The sequence below is a fragment of the Tachysurus vachellii genome, chromosome 16 (assembly GCF_030014155.1).
Source record: "Tachysurus vachellii isolate PV-2020 chromosome 16, HZAU_Pvac_v1, whole genome shotgun sequence".
NCBI classification, from domain to species: Eukaryota; Metazoa; Chordata; class Actinopteri; order Siluriformes; family Bagridae; genus Tachysurus; species Tachysurus vachellii.
The window spans coordinates 915,193-935,681 of NC_083475.1; the positions used below are offsets into that span (position 1 = coordinate 915,193).

Sequence of the window (20,489 nt, forward strand, 5' to 3'; positions counted from 1 at the left end):
TAACAACCACATACGACCAAAATAGGTGCCCTCATTGTTCTACGTTTATCACACATTGTCCTTAGGTTTGTCAGTCAGGCCTGTGAAACTGTTTTCCTCTGTGATTCTAATAAACACTACTTCATCATTCACATTAACTGCACCAGGATCCTCTATTTTTCCTTAGAAATGCACTGATAGTATATGAAAGTTTTTTTTTTTGGAATATACACTTACCTTAAGTCTGCTCTTTTAAGATTTCTTTCTTAAAAAGACACAGGTCCTTGGTCCATGTTGATGTAAACAATTCCACAGTACAGATTGTAATGCTGTAAGTAATTAAATGAGTACGGGACAGAGTAGAACTGAAGTCACTTGGAAGAGTGTGCGTCAGCTTCTGGAGACCTCCTGTGCACAGCTCCTTTTATGGTGTAGAGTTATGTATGTGTGGCTGAGGGCCTGAGTACTGAGCTCTTACCATGAGTGTGTCCAGGCAGCATCACACACCTAATCACACAACCCTGATAAAATAACATACCATAGCATAAAATCAAGAATACTCGACTTTATGTTTCATCCTACTTGCTTAATTTTAGTGTCTGCACCTAAGTCTCTCTTAAAACTTTCCACTGTAGTTATGATTGTTGTTATGAGCTGCATTTCGCTGCATTTCACCTACACTGAAATTGAAAACACTGTACAACTCTAAAAACTCCAGAGCACTGGTAACAGAGCTTGCAGTAGACTTTGAGGCAATATGAAGAAGAAGTGAAGAAGAAGTGACATGACATACGGCCAAGTACGGTGACCCATACTCAGAATTCATTCTCTGCATTTAACCCATCCAAAGTGCACACACACAGCAGTGAACACACACCCGGAGCAGTGGGCAGCCATTTATGCTGAGGTGCCCGGGGAGCAGTTGGGGGGTTTGGTGCCTTGCTCAAGGGCACCTTGAACCCACAACCTTAGGGTTAGGAGTCAGACTCTCTAACCATTAGGCCACGACTTCCCCAACTAATGCACTGGTGTTTAATTTGTACAGTGTGTGGTATGTCAAATCAGTCCAAAGACATATTTTACCTGGAGACCAAATCAACTCAGAGGGGCCACAAGGAAATAAAGGACTACACAATTTCACAATTATTCCTTTGTTTCACACACGATCATATCAGAACGTAGAATATGGTACCTTTATTGATTTACAGAGATAGACATTATACTGAAAACTTCCAAGAACAAAAATGTCCAATAAAAAAGACCAATGCCTAATAATACTAATCCAGGAGTTTTTTTTCTTTATTGTTTATGCATGGTATTGAAAAAAAGGATTAAACAGTTTGGGTTGAAAACATAATAAATTATTTTTTTTATGTATTAATACTGTATGAATACAATTAGTATTTATGTACAATAGTAATGACTGATCACATGATCCTTTAAGATGGACTAGTATGGGGCACTACACTAAATATAACTGAATTCAAGAAAAATTGTGTACAAATTATGTTCCAAAATATTAGGCATCTGGAAACCATGAAGTAGTGCACTCAGAAAACGATGAAGGTTTTCTCTCTGATGCTGGCACATCAGACAGTAGGTTCTGGTTGACGAACTACCTCATCCAGTTCTGAGATAAAGTGTCGCAGATCCTCAAGACATCGCTCACGAATCTCACTGAGGTTTTCTTTCAGAGGGTTCTGCAGGTGTTTCTCCAGACTAGGGTCCTTGGCCACAAGCATCTTCACCACCATACCAAATGTCTCACAGTCCTGGCGGTACACCTGAAAATCACAAAGTCAATAATCATTATTGTATAATCAAATAAACAGTCAGTGTTAAGGAAGTGTACACTGTGTGTAGAGGTACTAAAAACCTACATTAGAAAAATAGCAAACAAATATAAAATAATTATTAATTAAACATATTTGGATATGTTTTGACTCTATGAGAATTCTGTAGTTTTATTTACACACTGGTTTTCAAATTACTTACCCATCATACAAAAAGTGTTGTTGATTAGAGAGAATAATCACACTGAATTTATTCGAACACTATCTTACACAATAGCTTCGGTTAAAGTTCAGTTCTGTTTTAGTAGATTTAGCCACCCCTGATCATCACAAAATGCCACAAAAATGCTAAAAATACAGAATTAAACAAACAGATAGAATACAACCTTCTCGATCTCTCTGGCTTTGGCTGCAATAGCTTGAGATCGCCGTTCATGGAAATCATCTGCAATTGTAGTGGCTTCATCTGCAGGGACCAGAGCTTCATCTGGTTGACGTTCTATTACTGGCATGTCTTCCTGTGCAGCATACAGAGTATTTGTGTGGAATGTTATGCAGAAGAATGGAAAATTAAGATTGTTGAGAACATTCACAGTAATAAATGATGCTGGCATGCTTGTATAAGACTTATAATAATCATTTTGTAAACTATTTTAAACAAAATATGGGAAGGCCAGAGCATTAAACATGCATGTAGTAGAGACATGACACTTTGACACCACATCAGTGTCAGACGGCTGAAGCCCAAGCAACTATAACTCATGACTGGATGCATGACCCATGGTCTGTTTTACCCCTTCCGTCTCGCTTCAGGAGCCTCCGGACACAAACAAGCAGACTGAGGAACAGCTCTTTCCCAAACAATATAATATATAACACCCTGTATATCATGTTTATAGCACCAAACCTGTATATCTTGTCCATAGCATATTCATCTGTATCTTGCAGTTGCTTCTTATTGCATTTCTGTTTAGATGCCAAACTACATTTCCTTGCCTTGTACATGTGTAATGACAAAGTTAAATCTAATATAAATCTAATAAAACTTGAAAGATGTGTTCAATCCAAGACGTGTACCAAGATTGAGGTGTGTTCTTTAGCAGAGGACAGGGTAAACTTCAAGTCTGTGTTCTTAATGAGAACCACCAATCAAGTGAAATTTGGAATATTAATCTGTACATGAATTGTGAATGTTTACTTGATTTGAACTAAGCCACTGTTGGTTTCCAGTAGGTTCAAAAATCTGTACTGGAGCACAAATCTGTCCAGTGACCGGGCAAAAATGACTGAAGAGAAAAATGAAGAGTATGTCACTATCCCCTTGTACTCTTTACCACCCAGTGTGCCATCTACAATGCAAGCCCTGAGGGAGTCATAACTTGGAGAATCCATAATTCATTGGTGTTTATCTGTAAGACCCTTTAAAAAACTGTGGCTGGCTAAAATAAACTGCCTAAACAGCCCATAAACATGGTTAAGAATCCTTGACAGTTATTTACGTCATTGAGGAAAGATGCTACTTACTTTAGAGGCTGACACAGAACTATGTGGTGATCCATCTCGGGACACGCTGACAGATGGCCCTGGGGCTCTTTCCCTGCCTACAAAGGTAAAAGAAATGCATCATGGAAGAAATGTGACTAGTCAGCTTGAGCTGTTCTGCTTGAATATTTATTAAAAATCCTCAAGGATACCATAAATATTTTATTATTTGCCCATTTATATTTAGTACTGTTTACAACTCCATACATTTTAAACTCTGTATAAATATATTTCCATTTTGTGTGAGCCATTATTTAAGAAGGTATTTACATTTCAGAAACTTGGCAGAAGCCCTTATCCAGAGCAACATACAGAAGTGCTTTTGAAGTCTGCATTAACTAATACATTTATACTGTTTCACTAGGTTTGGACTCAGAATGCCATCAACTATTTTGGAAGGTAATACAGCTTAAAGAGCAAACAGACAATTGCAAGTGGTTACGTCTATTCAAATCATTTAAAGACTACCAGTGACTCAGCTGTTCGGACTTCTTGGGGAAATTCATTCCACCACCTATGTTGCAGAATATAGAAGAGTCTTGATGTGTAACTTCCTTGTACCCTGATGGAGGACTGAAGGGAGCCTGGTGCACTGTGGGGTGTGATGAGTGCTTTGAGGCAAGTAGGTGCTAGTCTGTTTTTGGCTTTGAAGGAGAGCATCAGTGTTTTAAATCTGATGCAGGCAGTTTCCAGTGGCCAGTGGAGGGAACATAGGGGTAGTGTGGGAGAACTTGGACAAAAACGGACAAATACTTCTGATATTGTAAATTACATGAAATTGTGAGATAAGCAATGTATGAGAAAAAGGAAAGTTGACTGTACATGGTTACCCCAAGATTGCATACAGTGACCAATGAGATCAGCAAGATATCCAGAGAGATTGCACATTGACATGCTGATGAATCGCCTGAAATGACCAGCTATTAGGTTTTGTTAGGAGTCAGTTTAAGATAAAGAAACATTCTGAAATAACCTTTCCGGGATCTCTCAGACATTAGCAGACCGGTATCACTTCTCTCATTTCTTGCTAAAATCGCTGAGCACAATGTTTACAATCACCTGTCTCGCTAGGTCTCAATAAACTACCTCCAAGATCCTAACCAGTCTGGCTGCAGCACATTCTACAGCGGCTGGTCTTTTGAATGTCACAGAGAAGCTACATGATGCTAAATTAGCAAAACTGTCTCATCATTGTTGACCTTTCAGCAGCATTTGACAGTCAACCACAAGACTCTCTTGTCTACCCTGAAGAGTCTTGGAATTTGTGGTGCAGCATGACAACTGTTTGAGGGTAGAGCTTGTCCATGGTTTTTTAAGTTTTTTAAGAGTAGATATACGTATCTGTGGTTAAGTCCAAGGGTGGAGAATAAAAGGAAGCGGTCAATTCTTACCTTTTCTCACCAGTTCTAAACATCGCTGCCCTATTTAGCTTCTACAGCATGCAGCACTATTGCCGTTAGTGTAACAAGCGCTAATATGTAGGGTGTAGTCATTGGTGTATGCAAACATTCCCATTTAAGTGAAGCCTAGAATAAACGAGAGACAGAAAACTGAGCCTACTTTTTCCCAGAGGAGGCTGGTACATGTGGCTCTTGCCCCGATCTGGAGAGTAGCTTCGGCTGCTAATGCTGGAACCAGAGCGGCTATGATGGGAAGGAGACACGTCCTGTCGAGTAGGGGAACCGTCGTGGACTGGAGGAAAGGGTGCTTTACGTCGCAGACCTTCCCTCTCCTCCCTGTGGGGAAAAGAATCACACACATACATATATACATTATATATATATATAAAAAAAAAACAACATTGAAAACTAGCAAATACAAATTGTTTCTTCAGCATTCATCTTACCACATCCTTCCAAAAAATCCAGGTGAAAAAATTAACACAAACCTCATAATATAACTATGAGTACCAAATGTATTATGGTAAAAACATTTACATAAATTAAAATGGGTTTCCTAAATTGTTCTTTAACCAAAGGTGCTAACTTTTCTCATATTACACACATTAACAAAGCAGACTGGTTTACTGTTACACAGTATAATACATTCATGATGAGATATTTGTTTCTGAATAATAATGTGTGTAATTCCTTTATTAGTGCCTCACTACATACAGAGATCTGTTATATTAATTTTAGAAAAATCAGAACATTTACAGCTGAAGTCAGAAGTACACTCAGATTACACTCAAGTCAATACACTATAGATACAACACAATACACTCATCATTAAAACTACTTCAAAGATTTCATATTGTAGTTGTATTGCTGTAGTTTTGAGTTTACCTAAACTAAATTAACTGTGTATACAGCATAAAAAAAGAAAAAAAAACAACAAATAGACAAAATGATGTCAAGCCTTTAGCCAATTATTTTCTGATAAGATAACTGGCTGACTGAAGTCAATTAGAGGTGTACACCGGAATAAACCGTGACACATTCGATCTCCTAGAGAAAAGTGAAATGAAAAGTGCAAATCAGTCATAGAACAACAGCAAAGGACCTTGTAAAGATGTTGGAAAAAACAGCTAGACAAGTATCTAAATCCACAGTGAAGTAAGTCCTATATGGATATAACCGGAACGGCTGCTTAGCAATGAAGAAAACACTGCACCAAAATCACCATAAAAAAGCCCAGCTACAGTTTGCATGTGCACAAAGGGACACGGTTACTGTAACTGGAAAATGGTGAGGCTTTCAAGCCAAAGAACACCAACCCAGACGTGGTGTTGGGCATGGGGGTAGCAGCAATGTGTTGTGGGGTTTATTTGCTGCGTTGCACACAATAGATGTCATCATGAGGAAGATAACTACAGTGGATATAAAAAGTCTACTCACCCAAAATAAAGACAGAACATCATCATAAATGCAAGTCTTGTTACATCTTTAATATGATATTCCAAAAAATATATAAAAATAACAATAATAATAATAATAATAATAATAATAATTGGGAACATTAGCAAACACCTGCCACCAATTAACATGAATCTGATTAAAACCAAATAAGTCAGATGTTGCTGTAGTATTCACTTGAATGTTTGGGGTTGCATTCTTCTGAGAGCCATGGGCCACAAAGTGTTGGCAAAGAAACTGAGACATCGTTGTTGAAAGCTACCAATCAGGAGATTGTACCTGATTTGGGTCACTGTAAAAACGATCTTCAATAAGAGGAGAACGTGGCGTCACAGAGACATTGCAAAGATCAGGATGACCCTCCAAAGTTGATGAGAGGACGAGGATAAACCTTATTAGGGAGGGTACCAGAAGGCCAACAGCAAAACTGAAAGAACTACAGGAATGTCTAAAAAGTACTGCTCACTTCTGGCATGTGACTACAATCACCTTTAATCCCACAAGCTGTTTCTTTCAAAAATGAATATGCAAGCCTGTCTGCTTTATAGTAATGGCACAATGACTCCAATACCTTCACAGGAACATCAAGTATTAGAGTGGACATCACAAAGCAGGCTTGAGATCTTTGTGTAATCATTCCAGCATCGACGACAAATCACAAAGTTTCTAATAAAGCAACAACAAAGACAACCCGCGTTATATCTGGCTGACATTAGGCCTTTTGTGAAAGACACTGCAGAAAATTACAGCCATCAAAGAAGAAGAAAGATGATAAGAAGCATAAAGAAGAATGAGATGACACATTTAACAGAATGAACACAATTATCCTTTGTTCCTAACTCAATGGCGATGTTGTATAATGGCAGAATAGATTACAACCCTAACAGGCCTTGGATGTCTTGTCATGCTTCATTATCCAATCATTGTGGTAGTCGGTTTGCGGCTTACCATCACACACTTCTACACTGTTGCCACAGACACTGCTGTTCTACTGTGGCTCTTCAGATCACTATTTGATTATCATCAGGAAAAGTGAGGCATGAAACCTGGAAAAAAAAGCTAATCTGGCTAATTTATTACTGGCGTGTCACAGGTCAGAATGCTAAGCTATACCAAAAAAAAATAAAATCAGAATATGTAGATGATTTGAGACAAGGGGCAGTGTTCAAGAGTCACCAACTCTGTATTGTGGACAAAATGCACATTGTCTTTAACCATTACACGATAACACGCATACCCAATACTGTGTGTTTCTCTCTGAAGATGAAAAGAACAACCTAAAGCACACATCCAGAGCTCTACACTAAAATCAGTGGGGTAACAGAAGTGGGCTATGCACAGGAGATACCCTAAGCGCCTAGTGGGGCTTTAACAATGACTAGGAAATCACACTGATAGACTCGTACACAAAAAGTGCTGTAATATGAACACTGCTTCCACAAAGTATTAGTTTAGGTGTGTAACTCCACCTATTTTATGTTACTATACAGTTCCTGTGTAGATACAATTTAGTGTATCTACAATATTTCCATTGGGGTAATTTCAGAATAATAGCAGACATTTAAGCGTTAGTTAAAAGTTCAAATACACTTTATTAGTACTCAATATTGTTGTCTTTTAATTGCTTGAACTTTAATCCAACTCTTGTTGTAGAAGTTTCTAACAATACTTTGATGTCATTTTTGACAGAACTAAGCTAAACCGGTTAGGTTTATGACCAGTGGTGTTGCGATCGTAAGATTTCGGAGGCTTAAGCACATTATGTACTGTCAAAGCCCCTGGTCTTTTGAAGAAAACATTTTACACCACAAATAAAGTACAAGACTTAACAGTACAAGAAACCCATAAGAGTTAGCGCTTATTTTACTTGTTCATTCTGCTATACACAGTTTAAAAACTTACATGTCAAGCTGTTAAACAGAACAATACCTTTTCCGGTCATTAGGTGTCGCTGTTGTTAGTATACTGCTATTGGACAGCCATAACTCATTCATTTTCTTTCATTCGTTGGAACCATTGGTAAGTCATAATCTCAGGGGCTAAGCCCACCATCCCTTCCAACCCTGTTTGTGACCTCCTTGATCAGACACATTTCTTCAGTCCATAATTTTTCTATGCTGGTCCTGAAGGAGCAGCTTCTTCCTTGTGAAGTGTAGGAAGTGGATGCACATAATTTAATACCTAAATCCTCCAACTCCTTCACCAGGTCCTCGTTAATGTCTTGCGGTTCAAACACACCGATCAAACCATCCTTCAGCTCCCTCCACAGATTTTCTATGGGATGAAGGAACTTTGTCCAAACGTTTCTATGGAAACTGGCCAGGCCACTCCAGGACCTTTATGTGCTTCTTCTTGAGCCACTACTTTGCTGCCTTGACGATGTGTTTTGGGTCATTGTTATGCTGGAATACCCATTTTTTACCCAGTTATTCTGTCTCTTACTGTTTAAAATAAACCTACAATTAAAGTTATAGACTAATTTATTTGCCAGTGTAAAAAAACGTACAAAATCAGCAGGGGTTAATTTTTTTTTCCCCTCACTGTAATCCCCCAACTCTTAATACGTTGTCTGGATATGCTGGGAGAGTTGTTACCCAGATAAATGAGAATATATTATGAAGTTTTGCTGTTAAAAAAAATAAAATCTTAGCCAGGTTCTGTTGTAATAAATTACTTAGTTCTTTTGTAACTATAATGCCTACTTTTTCCATGAGGTGGATCTTAAAATTATTGTGTCTATACATTTGCAGAAAGGCATTAACTCAGCCTTGACCCAATCGACCTTATATCCTAATAAATGATCCAATGATATTTAATCAATAATTATGGGGATATAGATGTTTTAGGCATTGAAGTAAACAGCAGCACACTATTAGCATAAGCAGAGACCTTGCGATGAGTGTTATGGTGAGATTTATGATGTATACACTAACAAAGCACCTTGTTGGAGCACAAGATATTGGAAATATTCCTTTGAAATTCTGGTCAATGCTGAGATGACTGCATCACACAATTCCTGCAGATCTTTCAGGTGCATGTTCAGGCTGTACATTTCCTACACAACCACACCCCAAAGGTGTTCTACTGGGCAGGGATCAGGTAAATGGGAAGGCCACTGAAGGACAGTGAAGATACTGTCATGTTTGTGAAACCAATCTGAGATGACATTTGCTTTGTATCATACTAGAAGTAGCCATTAGAAGATGGTAAATTGTGGCCATGAAGAGATGCACATGGCCTGCAACAGAACTCAAATAGAAAGTGGCATTAATGCAATCATTGAGTGGTATTAAAGGGCCCAATGTGCATTGAGAAAACCTTCACCACACAATTACAGCAGCCAGGGCTGATGACACAAGGCAGACGGGGTCCATGGATTCATGCTGTTGGTGCCAAATTCTGACCCTACCATGTGTGTGCCTCAACAGAAACTGAGATTCGCCAAACAGACCAGGTTTCTGCATGTTTACCTGTCTGACAGAAGAGGAACCTGATGTGACCATCTGCTGTAGTAGTTCATCCGCCTCAAGTTTCAACATTCAGAGATGCTTTTCTACTCATGAAAAATTGTACAGAGTGGATGTCCGAGTAGCCAATCTGTAAGCTCCAACCAGTCTAGCCATTCCCAATTGACCTCTTTCATCAACAGAGTATTTCCATCTGCAGAACAGCTGCTAACCTGATGTTTTTTCTTTATTGCACCATTCTGAGTAAAGACTGTGTGTAAAAGTCCTGGTATCCAAGTATCAGTGGAATACAGCAGACTACATGAGTATTGTCAATGACAGTGTGTATCTCTTTATGCCCAAACTTTACCCATCTTTCTTCCATGAACATTCAGTGTACTCATCCAAAAGAGCACCTTTGGGATGTACTAGAACAGGAGACTTGCAGTATGAATGTGTAGGAATAATGCAGCAATAATGCGAAAAATGCAGCAATAATGCGATGCAATTACAAAATCTAACCGGACCAAAATCTGTGACACAAAGATTTAAAGTTTGTAAATTCCCAACCTTGTCCTTGATCAACACCTACTCCAAACACAGTGTAACTTCATTTTAGATACTGCACATGCATACCCTCGGTCCAAGTTCATAATGGCCTGGATTAATGTGTCATCTCCCGAGTTGGGGCCCAGTGTTGAGAGGGATCTGGGAGCAGGGTGCGAGCCCTGGACACGAGCATTGGGCGAGGAGACAACTCGACTGCGGCCTCTGTGAGATGAAAAGATAAAATAAGGTAAATTAAGTAATGAATAAGGGACTTTAATGCATCTCTTTCTCCATTTTTTTGGATACACACCTCCCAGTGTTGCTTTAAGGAGACTAAGCCCAGTTTCCATTCCACACTACTCACTAAGATTCATTAGTTCACGGATTTGATGGGGAACTCAGACACTTTATTATAGAAACACCTGCTCATTCATGCAATCATCCAAGCAACCAATCACAAGGCAGCAGTGCATTGAATAAAATAATGCAGAAAAAGACACACAAGTTTAATTTAATGTTTACATCAAAAATTTGTCAAACAGCAGTTTCTAGAGTTTTCTCAAAATAGTGCAATAAAATAAAAAGCAACCATTGAGTTCTACGGTTGGAAAGGCCTTGTTGATGAGAGGTTAGAGGAGAATGACCAGATTGTTTTAAGCTGACAGGAAAGCTACAGTAACTCCCATAACCATTCACTACAACCACGGAGAGCAGAAAAGCATCTCAGAATGCACAAAACATTTAACCTTCAGATGGATGGGCTACAATCTGCTACAGTGGACACAAACCCACCAGACAACACCTGGTCAGATGAATCTTTCTAAAAATATTCCCAAAGCAATGGAGGTGGTGTAATGGAGTGGTAAATATTTTCCTGGGACATTTTGGTCTCCTTGATAACAGTCCAAAACTGTTAGATGCCATAGACTATCTGAGTTTTTGCTCACCTCATTTATAGCCAACATTTGCCATCTTTCATGATTCGTGGTGTTTTAAGACACGTCTGTTTTGAACTCCATCAGACATAAATACATTGTTGCATACTTAAACATACTTAAATACCTTAAAATTAAATTCCTTGCACAAAATTAATACTTCCTCCACCTCAACTCTGTGTATTTCTCTGCCCAGACCCAGTACACTTAGGAAGCTGCCAGGCCAGGTGGTGTTCACTCCGGCGCTGGGGTACCACAGACCCTGGGTGCAGCAGAAGAAGTCGCAAGCCGGGCCCCAGGCGAGGACCTCTCCCCCTCCACTACCACCGGTCTTTGAGATCTCCACCAAGAAAAACACGATGTGGTGAACATCGGAGGCTACATTGTTCACCATATTCATGCTACTGTGGCTAAAGGTAAGGTGCGCACTTGCTGTTTTCTTGGTGCTCGTGTTCTCGATATCACTGCACAAGTACCTCAGATCCTGAGCAAGAACACTGGAGCTTCATGCCAGCAAAAATACCAGCCTGAGGCAGATCGAGGATCCTGAAGAGGGACTTCAAGATCCTGGTGGATCTGGTTCACAGCACATCGCCCATGTCAAGGATCATGGTAAGAGTGAGGAATTGAGAGTTTCAGTAGACTTTTTGCCGTAAATGAATGGTTACAGTCATGGTGTCATGATTAGAAACTACTCTTTATTGACAACTGGAATGTTTTCCGGGAGCATCCTAGGCTATTCTGTGCCGATGGCCTGCACCCCAACAGAGCTGGAGTGGAACTCCTCTCGGACATTTCCAGGATGCTATCACTGTCTGCTGGTAAATCACAAATCATATCATAATTCTGATAACTATCTTTCACCTCATCATCAAACTGATACAAATGCACACATAGCTCATCCTACTGTGTCTGTTCCCCGATTAGTGAGATCAAAGAGTAAATTCATGAAATTTTCTCTAAATAATCTTTACAGAATTAAACAAGAAAAACAGTTCCTAAAGTTTGGGCTTCTGAACAGTAGATCCCTTGCACCCAAAGCACTTATTGTATATGAAATGATCTCAGAAAATAGCCTTACTGCACTCTACCTTACCGAAACTTGGCCAAATTATTACATGAATCATTACATGATTATACCATCAGGATATATCTATAAGCATGAGCCTCGTCAGACTGGTCGTAGAGGTGGTGTTGCGACTATCTTTAGTGATTTCCTTACTGTTACCCAGAAAACAGGATCCACTCCTTTGAGGTGCTTGTTCTTAATGCACTCCTGAACATACAGAGGAAAAAAATCCCTGCTATCTCTTGCTCTGGCCACCGTGTATAGACCCCCAGGGCCTTCTTAGAGAGTTTGCAGATTTTCTTTCAGACCTTTTGGTTAACTTTGATAAAGCATTAATTGTAGGAGATTTTAACATTCATGTTGACGATACAAATGATGCTTTAGGACTCACATTTATGGACCTACTCAACTCATTTGGGCTTAAACAAAACATCACTAGAGCAACACATCATCTTAATCATACACTAGATTTAATAATATCACATAGAATAGATGTCACTGATATAGATATCATACCTCAAAGTGATGACATCACAAACCATTACCTCATAACGTACACACTAACTGTAGAACAGACTAACTGTGTCTCACCACGTTATCGACTCGGTAGAACTATTATTCTGACCACTAAAGACTAAATAAGACTAATAACCTGCCTGATCTGTCTGGACTTCTTACTGTACCCTTAAACACAAACCATCTAGATGTAATGACTAACAGCATAGGCGCTACATTAGACACTGTTGTCCCATCAGATTACAGAAGGTTAGAGATAAAACAACTGCACCGTGGTATAATAGTCATACTCACACCCTCAAGAGAGAAACAACCTGTAACCTCGAGCGAAAGTGGAGAAAAACTAAATTAGAGGTTTTTAGTATTGTGTATAAGGACATTATGTCCAGCTATAGACAGGCTCTAAAAGCTGCTAGGGGCACCTATGAGCACCTGAGCAAACCTGAGCAAACTCATAGAAAATAACCAGAACAATCCCAGGTTTTTATTTAACACAGTGACTAGATTAACAAAAAACAGAGATCTAAACACACTATTATTCCATCACAGTTCAGTAGTGAGGATTTTGAGATTCTTCACAATTATCAGGAACAAAATAGTTGATGTTCAACATATGAGAGCACCTTGTGACCCAGTCTCACCTAAAGCTCTACACTCACAACTACAGTGCTTTACAAGTACAGGACAGGAAGAGTTAGATAAACTTATTACTACAGCTACATCAACAACTTGTTCACTAGACCCCATACCAACTAAATTACTGAAAGAAGTGTTACATAAAGCCGGTGAGCCTCTTCTTCATATTATTAACTCCTTCTTATCTTTAGGTCACATCCCTAAATCCTTTAAGTTGGTTTAGATCCTGCTTGTCTGATCATTTTGTAGATTTAAATGGAGAATCCTCCAGTTTATTGGCAGTTTATTATGGGGTCCCTCAAGGGTCAGTTTTAGGACCTCTGCTTTTCTCAATATACACACTTCCCTTAGAAACATCATTAGAAGGCATGGGATTAGTTTCCATTGTTATGCTGATGTGCTGTCAGTTATATATCTCATCAAAACCAGATGAAACATCTAAACATGTGAGATTGGCATTAGACGCCGCAGAGCTTGAATACTCCACGCTGTTCATCGCCCAGGTAAGAGCCATCCCATTAGAGAATGGATGTCAGACAGAGCAACTTTGCTAGACCGAAGGCTGTGGAAATCTGCCTCTGAAGTGACCATCGAATAGTCATCTAGAGGAAAAATCAGGTCAGTGACAGCTTGTGATTTAAAAGTATAGAGAGGAAACATGGGCACTTGTAACAGCAAACTTTGTGATAAGAAACAGAGTGGTGATTCCGTATCCCAGTTTGTGATGTGGGTAGAGGAGTGTGGTTTCCCTAAAAAAGAAAAGTTTTACTGAAAGACAGCTGGAAGTGTTGCAAAGAAAGTTGATCAGCTTTTGAGAAATGAAATACTGAAACACAAGCTAGAAGCAAACACCCTCAGCCTAAGGCTAGTAATAAACTTGCACCATGATATTCAGTGTCCTAAGTCTGTTATAGAGAATGACCCGGATGGAAGATCTCCGCTCCCTCCACCACCTACATTTTCAGTAGATGTACCGCTACAAGCTACAAGCCATTGATGCAAGCAAAAACAAAGGACACTCCGGACCTAACAGCTCAGCTCCCCATGGTGGAAGTTGCAGATCCAAACTGCAAATCTGAGGCCAGAGACTGAGGCTGAGGCCAGGTATGAGGCAGAGGAAGAGGACAAGTATGAGGAAATTGATGTTTTGTTTGTGGCTCTGTTGATCATTGGTCTTGGGGTTACCCTAAGAAGACTACAGATTGGGAAGTTATAGGGGATTTAAGGGTGGTTGAATGGTGCAAAGAGCTGTCTAGAAAGGTCAGGTAAATTTTTTTCTATACTTAGCAAAGACGACACGCTTAAGCTAACCCCAAGTTCTGATAGTAATATAGAAGTAATAAACTCTCCTACTGAATTTCTTTAACACAAATATTTTCCAGAAGAAACATATGCTAAATAATCCTTGACTGTACATGTAAGAGGTATCCGTATCACATTTTGGTAGATTCAGGAGCAGCGAGATCAGTTTCAGAAGATGAGTTGTGCAAACCTTATCGTCTGCTCTGTCTGTAGTCCACAAATAGGTAAAAGACACCTTACCAGAGCCCAAGCAGACTGATTTACATTGAAGAAAATTGAAGAAAGCTGACTGCTATGCATGTTCTATGGGAAAACCTGCCCTGACAGTGACCCCTTTACCGCTGAACTACAACAACAGTGCTACTGGAATTAACTGTTTGATGACTTTGTTTATAAGGAAGGAAATTCCTGACGATGAGAATTGTATAGACTTGCAATGGCTGTTCCCACCATTGAAAAGAGCAATGAAAACTTGATTTTTTTAACTCTCCAAGGGGGCTTCACCTGTTTTACCAGAGACATACTGGGAGGATGGGAAATGGGTCACCTGCAGGAATGCGTGCACACCATAAATGTCACCACGCCCAAGACTGTGGTGGATCACACGCTCTTCTATGGCACAATATAACTTTTCTAAAAATCCTGAGTTAGTGAGGACATGTCTGAAAGCCAATGGGCAGGGATACATTTGATTTCTTTGAAAATACGTTATTCATATACATATTTCTCTGTTTTATTAGCATGAACCAGATACTTATTTTTCCAATACTGTAGTTTGTCCTAAAGAACAAAAAGGAGGGAAATGTGCTGGAGACAATATCATGTCCTAATGTAACACCTGGACGTTTGGGTGCTCCAGAGAATACAATGTTCAGTAACTATTCCTGACTAAAAACCTGAAGGTTTGTCCACATTAAGGGTAGATTCTAGTGACTGCCTTACTATCAGCACACTGAACTCAACTGTACACAGAGCAACTAAAATAAAAATAAAAGAAAAAAAACAGCCAAGATGTGGTGGCCGAGATGGCAATGTAGAGAACAGACAGTTTGCAAATATTTCTAAGTAAATCCATGCAGTTAAGGGTTAATAGGAACATTGCTGAATATCTTTTAAGACACTACAATCATTGGAGAGTATAAAGAAACACAGGATCAAACTTTCAGAAGCCCAGCCTTTGTTTTACACTGTAAAAATGGGGCGGTTTCAGTGATCTGATCTGCAGCATTTGGTTAGTGGGTTTGGAGCTCATGCACAGGTGAGTTTTCAGTCTCTCTCCTACTTTTAAGCACAGAGAATTCTATCACTAAAAAGCTATACAAATGCATCCAACAAAAGCATTTTGCTTCCTACCTGAAGTCCACCTGGCGTCCAGAATGAGAGTCATCTTTGGCTCCTCTGTAGTAAGAGTAGTCATCCTGTTGAGGAGGTGGGAGGGGTGGAGACACAGCTGTAATCTAATATCTACAGTGATTCGGTACACACCATCATGAGAGAAAATGGACCTGAATTATACAAATAAGGACTCGTATCCTACCGTAATGACTGATTAGTCAGAGCATAAGAATAACTAATAAACACAGTCAGAGGGCCTTTTATGTTCGCATGTAAACAACTTTATCTCGTCCTTTATCTCGCAGTTACCCTTCGATTAGCTGGGCCTCCTCTGGATTCGTTAGAGAAAGAGTAGTGGCTGTCACTAGGGTAGCCCTTCTTCTCATCGTTGTGGTAGTTTCTGGGACCCCCATTTGGGTAAAAGCGAGGAGAGTCGTAGTCAAAGTTTCGAACATCATCAGGTCGTCCAAAAGCTCTCCTTTCCCCACCAGCTCCTCCTCCTCCTCCTCTTGGGTAAGGGGCCTGAAACAGGCAAAAGTCTTAAATTAAGGCCACCAAACACATACTTTCTGCATGAAAGCTTATTATCCACATTTATTTTACACACATAACTAATCAGAACAAGCCAACGTTAAACAGGGGAAACTTTACCAGCCTCATATTTCACTGCTACACTAAGAAAAAAAGATAAAGTCCCTCTAAATGAGCTGTTAAACTCCTGCTGGTCCAGTGGACTATAATTTAAGTGCTTTTGAATCTATAAGGGTTTTAGGTTTTGCTCTCTACATTGCTGCCGGCAGTCAGTCAGCTCACCCTTGTGTTTTCACTGCAGTGCACAGTTCATGAGAGTGTGTTACTATAGATCATTCTTCACTCCCACTTTCCACATGAGGGCTGCTGCTTGTTCCCGAATGCGACGTGGACAGTGGAGCTTTCTCAGCTCAGTAACACTCACATGGTAGAGTGGCTGGTGCTGAGACGAGCCATTAGTAACACTGTTGGGATTTTTAAATCATAATGTGATTTAATAACGAAGAATGTGACTGGGCTCAACTTTCCAAGCTTGTTTAAAACTAAACAGCTCATCATTGAAAGCATCTGTGAAGCCTGGTGATGCGATGGAGTGTCTTATCTTCTAATCAAGATCACAGACAGCTCCAAATACTGCCTACTGTCTATGGAAATCTTCAGCTTCCAGCATGATAGGAAGCCAAAGCAGTAAAGAAATATGTAGACTGAATTGAAGAGTGCTGTGAACAGGTGATCCCCTGGAAGGACGAGTGGAACATCACATGGGATATGTTCACAGACGCTTTCCAGAGAAGGTTTAAGTAAGATTAAGTAAAAATGATTAAATCGCACCCCTTTCCTGAAGTTCACCAAGCATCAGTACAAAATCACCTGAAACCCCAACACCTGAATATATAAACTGCACATCAGAGATGCCTTGGGGCCCAAATGAAGGTCAGCATGCTTAAGACACATTATATGATGGTTTATCCACAGCTGATTTAGTTCCACAGGATTATACAAAATCCAAAAAGCTCTTACAGCTCTGTCGGGGTGGAAGCGCTGCTCGTACATGTCTCGTAAACTCCGGTCTCTCCTAAATGCCACTAGACCAAAAATAAACCAACAAAAATAAATCAGAATAAAAGCTTCGAATAAATCAGTGCTACAGGACCCATGCACAATAACAACTATTACATGAGTGATAAGGGGAAAAAGAAAGAAAGAAAAAATCACAAGCAACCATTTAGGAAGAATTATGTAGGCTTGAGTGTCCAAAACGGTATCATCATCCACACCTCCTATAAAATACATGTACTGTACGAAGGAAAACGGGTGTTAACGTTACATGGTTCTGTAAAAAAGCTCCCTAAAGGAGACACTGATGAAGCTTCATGATTTAAAATGAATCCTGCAGGCAACACAAAATGCATTATGTTTGTTTTATACCCAAATTTATTGCACATACTTGTTTTTGTCCAGAAAATGGTGTTCACATGTACAGTCTGAGGAAGAGGATGAAGGACTTTTACCTAAAGAAGAACAGCAGCAGAAATGACTGTGAATGAAACTGATAAAACGATATCAGGAGCTATTACACAAACTGTACATTACTGGGGATAATTAAGGTATTTAAATACTGACAGATTGTATGTATGTGTGTGTGTGTGTGTGTGTGTGTGTGTGTGTGTGTGTGTGTGTGTGTGTGTGTATGTATATATATATATATATATGTGTATATATATATATAAATATATATATATATACATACATATATATAAAATATACTGACAGATTGTATATTATATATATTATATACTGACAGATTGTATATTATATATATTATATACTGACAGATTGTATATTATATATATTATATACATTATATATATTATATACTGACAGATTGTATATTATATATATTATATACTGACAGGTTGTATTATATATTATATATATTATATACTGACAGATTGTATATTATATATATTATATACTGACACGTTGTATTATATATTATATACTGACAGATTGTATATATTATATATATTATATACTGACAGATTGTATATTATATATATATTATATACTGACAGATTGTATATTATATATATTATATACTGACAGATTGTATATTATATATATTATATACTGACAGATTGTATATTATATATATTATATACTGACAGATTGTATATTATATATATTATATACTGACAGGTTGTATATATTGTATATATTATATACTGGCACGTTTACTAGATAACTACAACACTGTAGCTAACGCTAGCATTAGTCACATGGTAACGCTTTGTTTACTGCTAAACTGTTAGCATATAAGTCTTTACACACATCTTACCATTTACACCTGGACCAGGAGAACATGTGAGTATTTACACACTCGTCATAAAAACCTTTCTACACAAATAATAACCAAAAAACCGCCGCGTTCAACTGAAACTATCTGGATATATGAGCATAAGACAAACTACCCCATAACAGCACTCACTTCCGGTCACGTGGGCGCAGATATTTCAGAATAAAAGTTTAACATTGGCCTTTTATTGTGAGCTGATAGATCTTCCGTTCTGCACGAGTTTAGTGTTAGAAAGCTAAATCTCTGCTTTATTTATAATTTAAACATGGCTTATAAACTGGACATGTCACTGTAACAACAGAGTCTGGTCTGTTGAGCTTCAGAGAATTTTCTGATTTATTTCAGATTCCATCACCTGTGCTTGAGGATCCGTGGAGTTGAAAAGATTAAAGTTAGAAGAATAAAACTGAGTTCAATTTCATTTACCCAACTACAATCAGTCACAGTGTTCCACAAACCTGAAAAAATATTACATTACCATAATCAGGCAGTAGAGGGCGCTTATGCACAGTGTTGTTAGTGCTTGCTTTCCCTTTGCCTAGAAAACCCCAGCAGAGGCACACATTTCAGGTCTGGAAGTAATTTACTAGACCACTGATGATCCAGGTCTGTTAAATTAATGAATGTAAAGTGTTGAAAATACTCACAACTGTGTTTACACTCTCTTATCCAGAGTCATGTACAAAAGTGCTTAAGTCATTGAATATAACTTACAGACTTAAGATACCATGAGTCTAAAATACTGTTCACAGTTTTTTTTTTAATACACACATACAACACAGAGGGGATAAAGTGCTAGTCCAAGTATTTCATGAATAAGTAAGTCTTCATCTGTTGTTTAGAGATATCCAGTGACTCAGCTGTCCAGAACCCTAGGGGAAGTTCATTAGACCACCTTGGTGCCAGAACAGAAAAGAGTTTACTAAAAGAGTCTTGTAGTAAACTTGCCTCTTACCCTGAGAGATGGTGGGACCAGTGGAGCAGTGATGTAGATCTGAGGGTGTGAGGTGAAGTGCGATTTTGCAAGATCATGGCCTGGGGATGAATCACCTGGGATGATCAGCAGTTCAGTTTTGCTAGAATTGAGCGTTAACTGATAAGCAGTCATCCATGATGATATGTCTGCCAGACTTGGCAGACTGCCTGAGATCCAATCAGAAGCTGTGAGATCTGAGGGTGGGAAGGAGAAGATAAGTTGAGTAACCTATTATGCCCAAATATTTTTCTGTAGCATTGTAGATTACAATCAATCACTATAAATCAACACTTATAAGGTACCTAGTTGAAAAGAAAAGAATGGAAAGAAAAGAAAAGAAAAGAGGCTAGACTAGTTCTCAATATATTTTGGCCATGATTCCTATATTCAAGGAGATACATAGAACTAAGACATAGCTAAGGACTGAAGTAAGTTAGTTCTAGTCAACCAGTGCAAACAAATGATGCAAACAAATGATGCAAAACATTACAGGACAAAAAACACAAGAGATTACAGACCATTGTGTAATCTGTACAATGTACAAAACATATGTGCAAGTGAGGAGAGTAAACACACAAAGCAAACATATATACAGTTCTGTTAAAGCAGCAATGATGTATTGAAATGTGGTGTGCAAAAGAACATTTATTATGAATGTGCAAAACAGCA

At 38.8% G+C, this 20,489-nt stretch overlaps 1 protein-coding gene across 3 annotated transcripts; it reads right to left on the bottom strand.

Annotated features, from left to right (window-relative positions):
• Nucleotides 1-1,150: 1,150 nt before the first annotated feature.
• Nucleotides 1,151-19,868, bottom strand: pphln1 (periphilin 1). 3 transcript variants are annotated; one of them, XM_060889425.1, is made up of 10 exons: nt 19,800-19,868; nt 17,936-17,999; nt 17,509-17,573; nt 16,267-16,479; nt 15,976-16,040; nt 10,252-10,386; nt 4,875-5,050; nt 3,297-3,373; nt 2,159-2,290; nt 1,151-1,763 (listed from the first exon to the last, which is right to left on the bottom strand). In XM_060889425.1, coding segments are annotated over exons 2-10 (1,059 nt in total). In that variant the 5' UTR covers nt 17,937-17,999; nt 19,800-19,868; the 3' UTR covers nt 1,151-1,568. The 3 variants fall into 3 exon arrangements, with proteins under 3 accessions (XP_060745408.1, XP_060745407.1, XP_060745409.1); XM_060889424.1 differs by lacking the exon at nt 19,800-19,868 and adding an exon at nt 18,827-18,981; XM_060889426.1 differs by lacking the exons at nt 10,252-10,386; nt 19,800-19,868 and adding an exon at nt 18,827-18,981.
• Nucleotides 19,869-20,489: the final 621 nt, after the last annotated feature.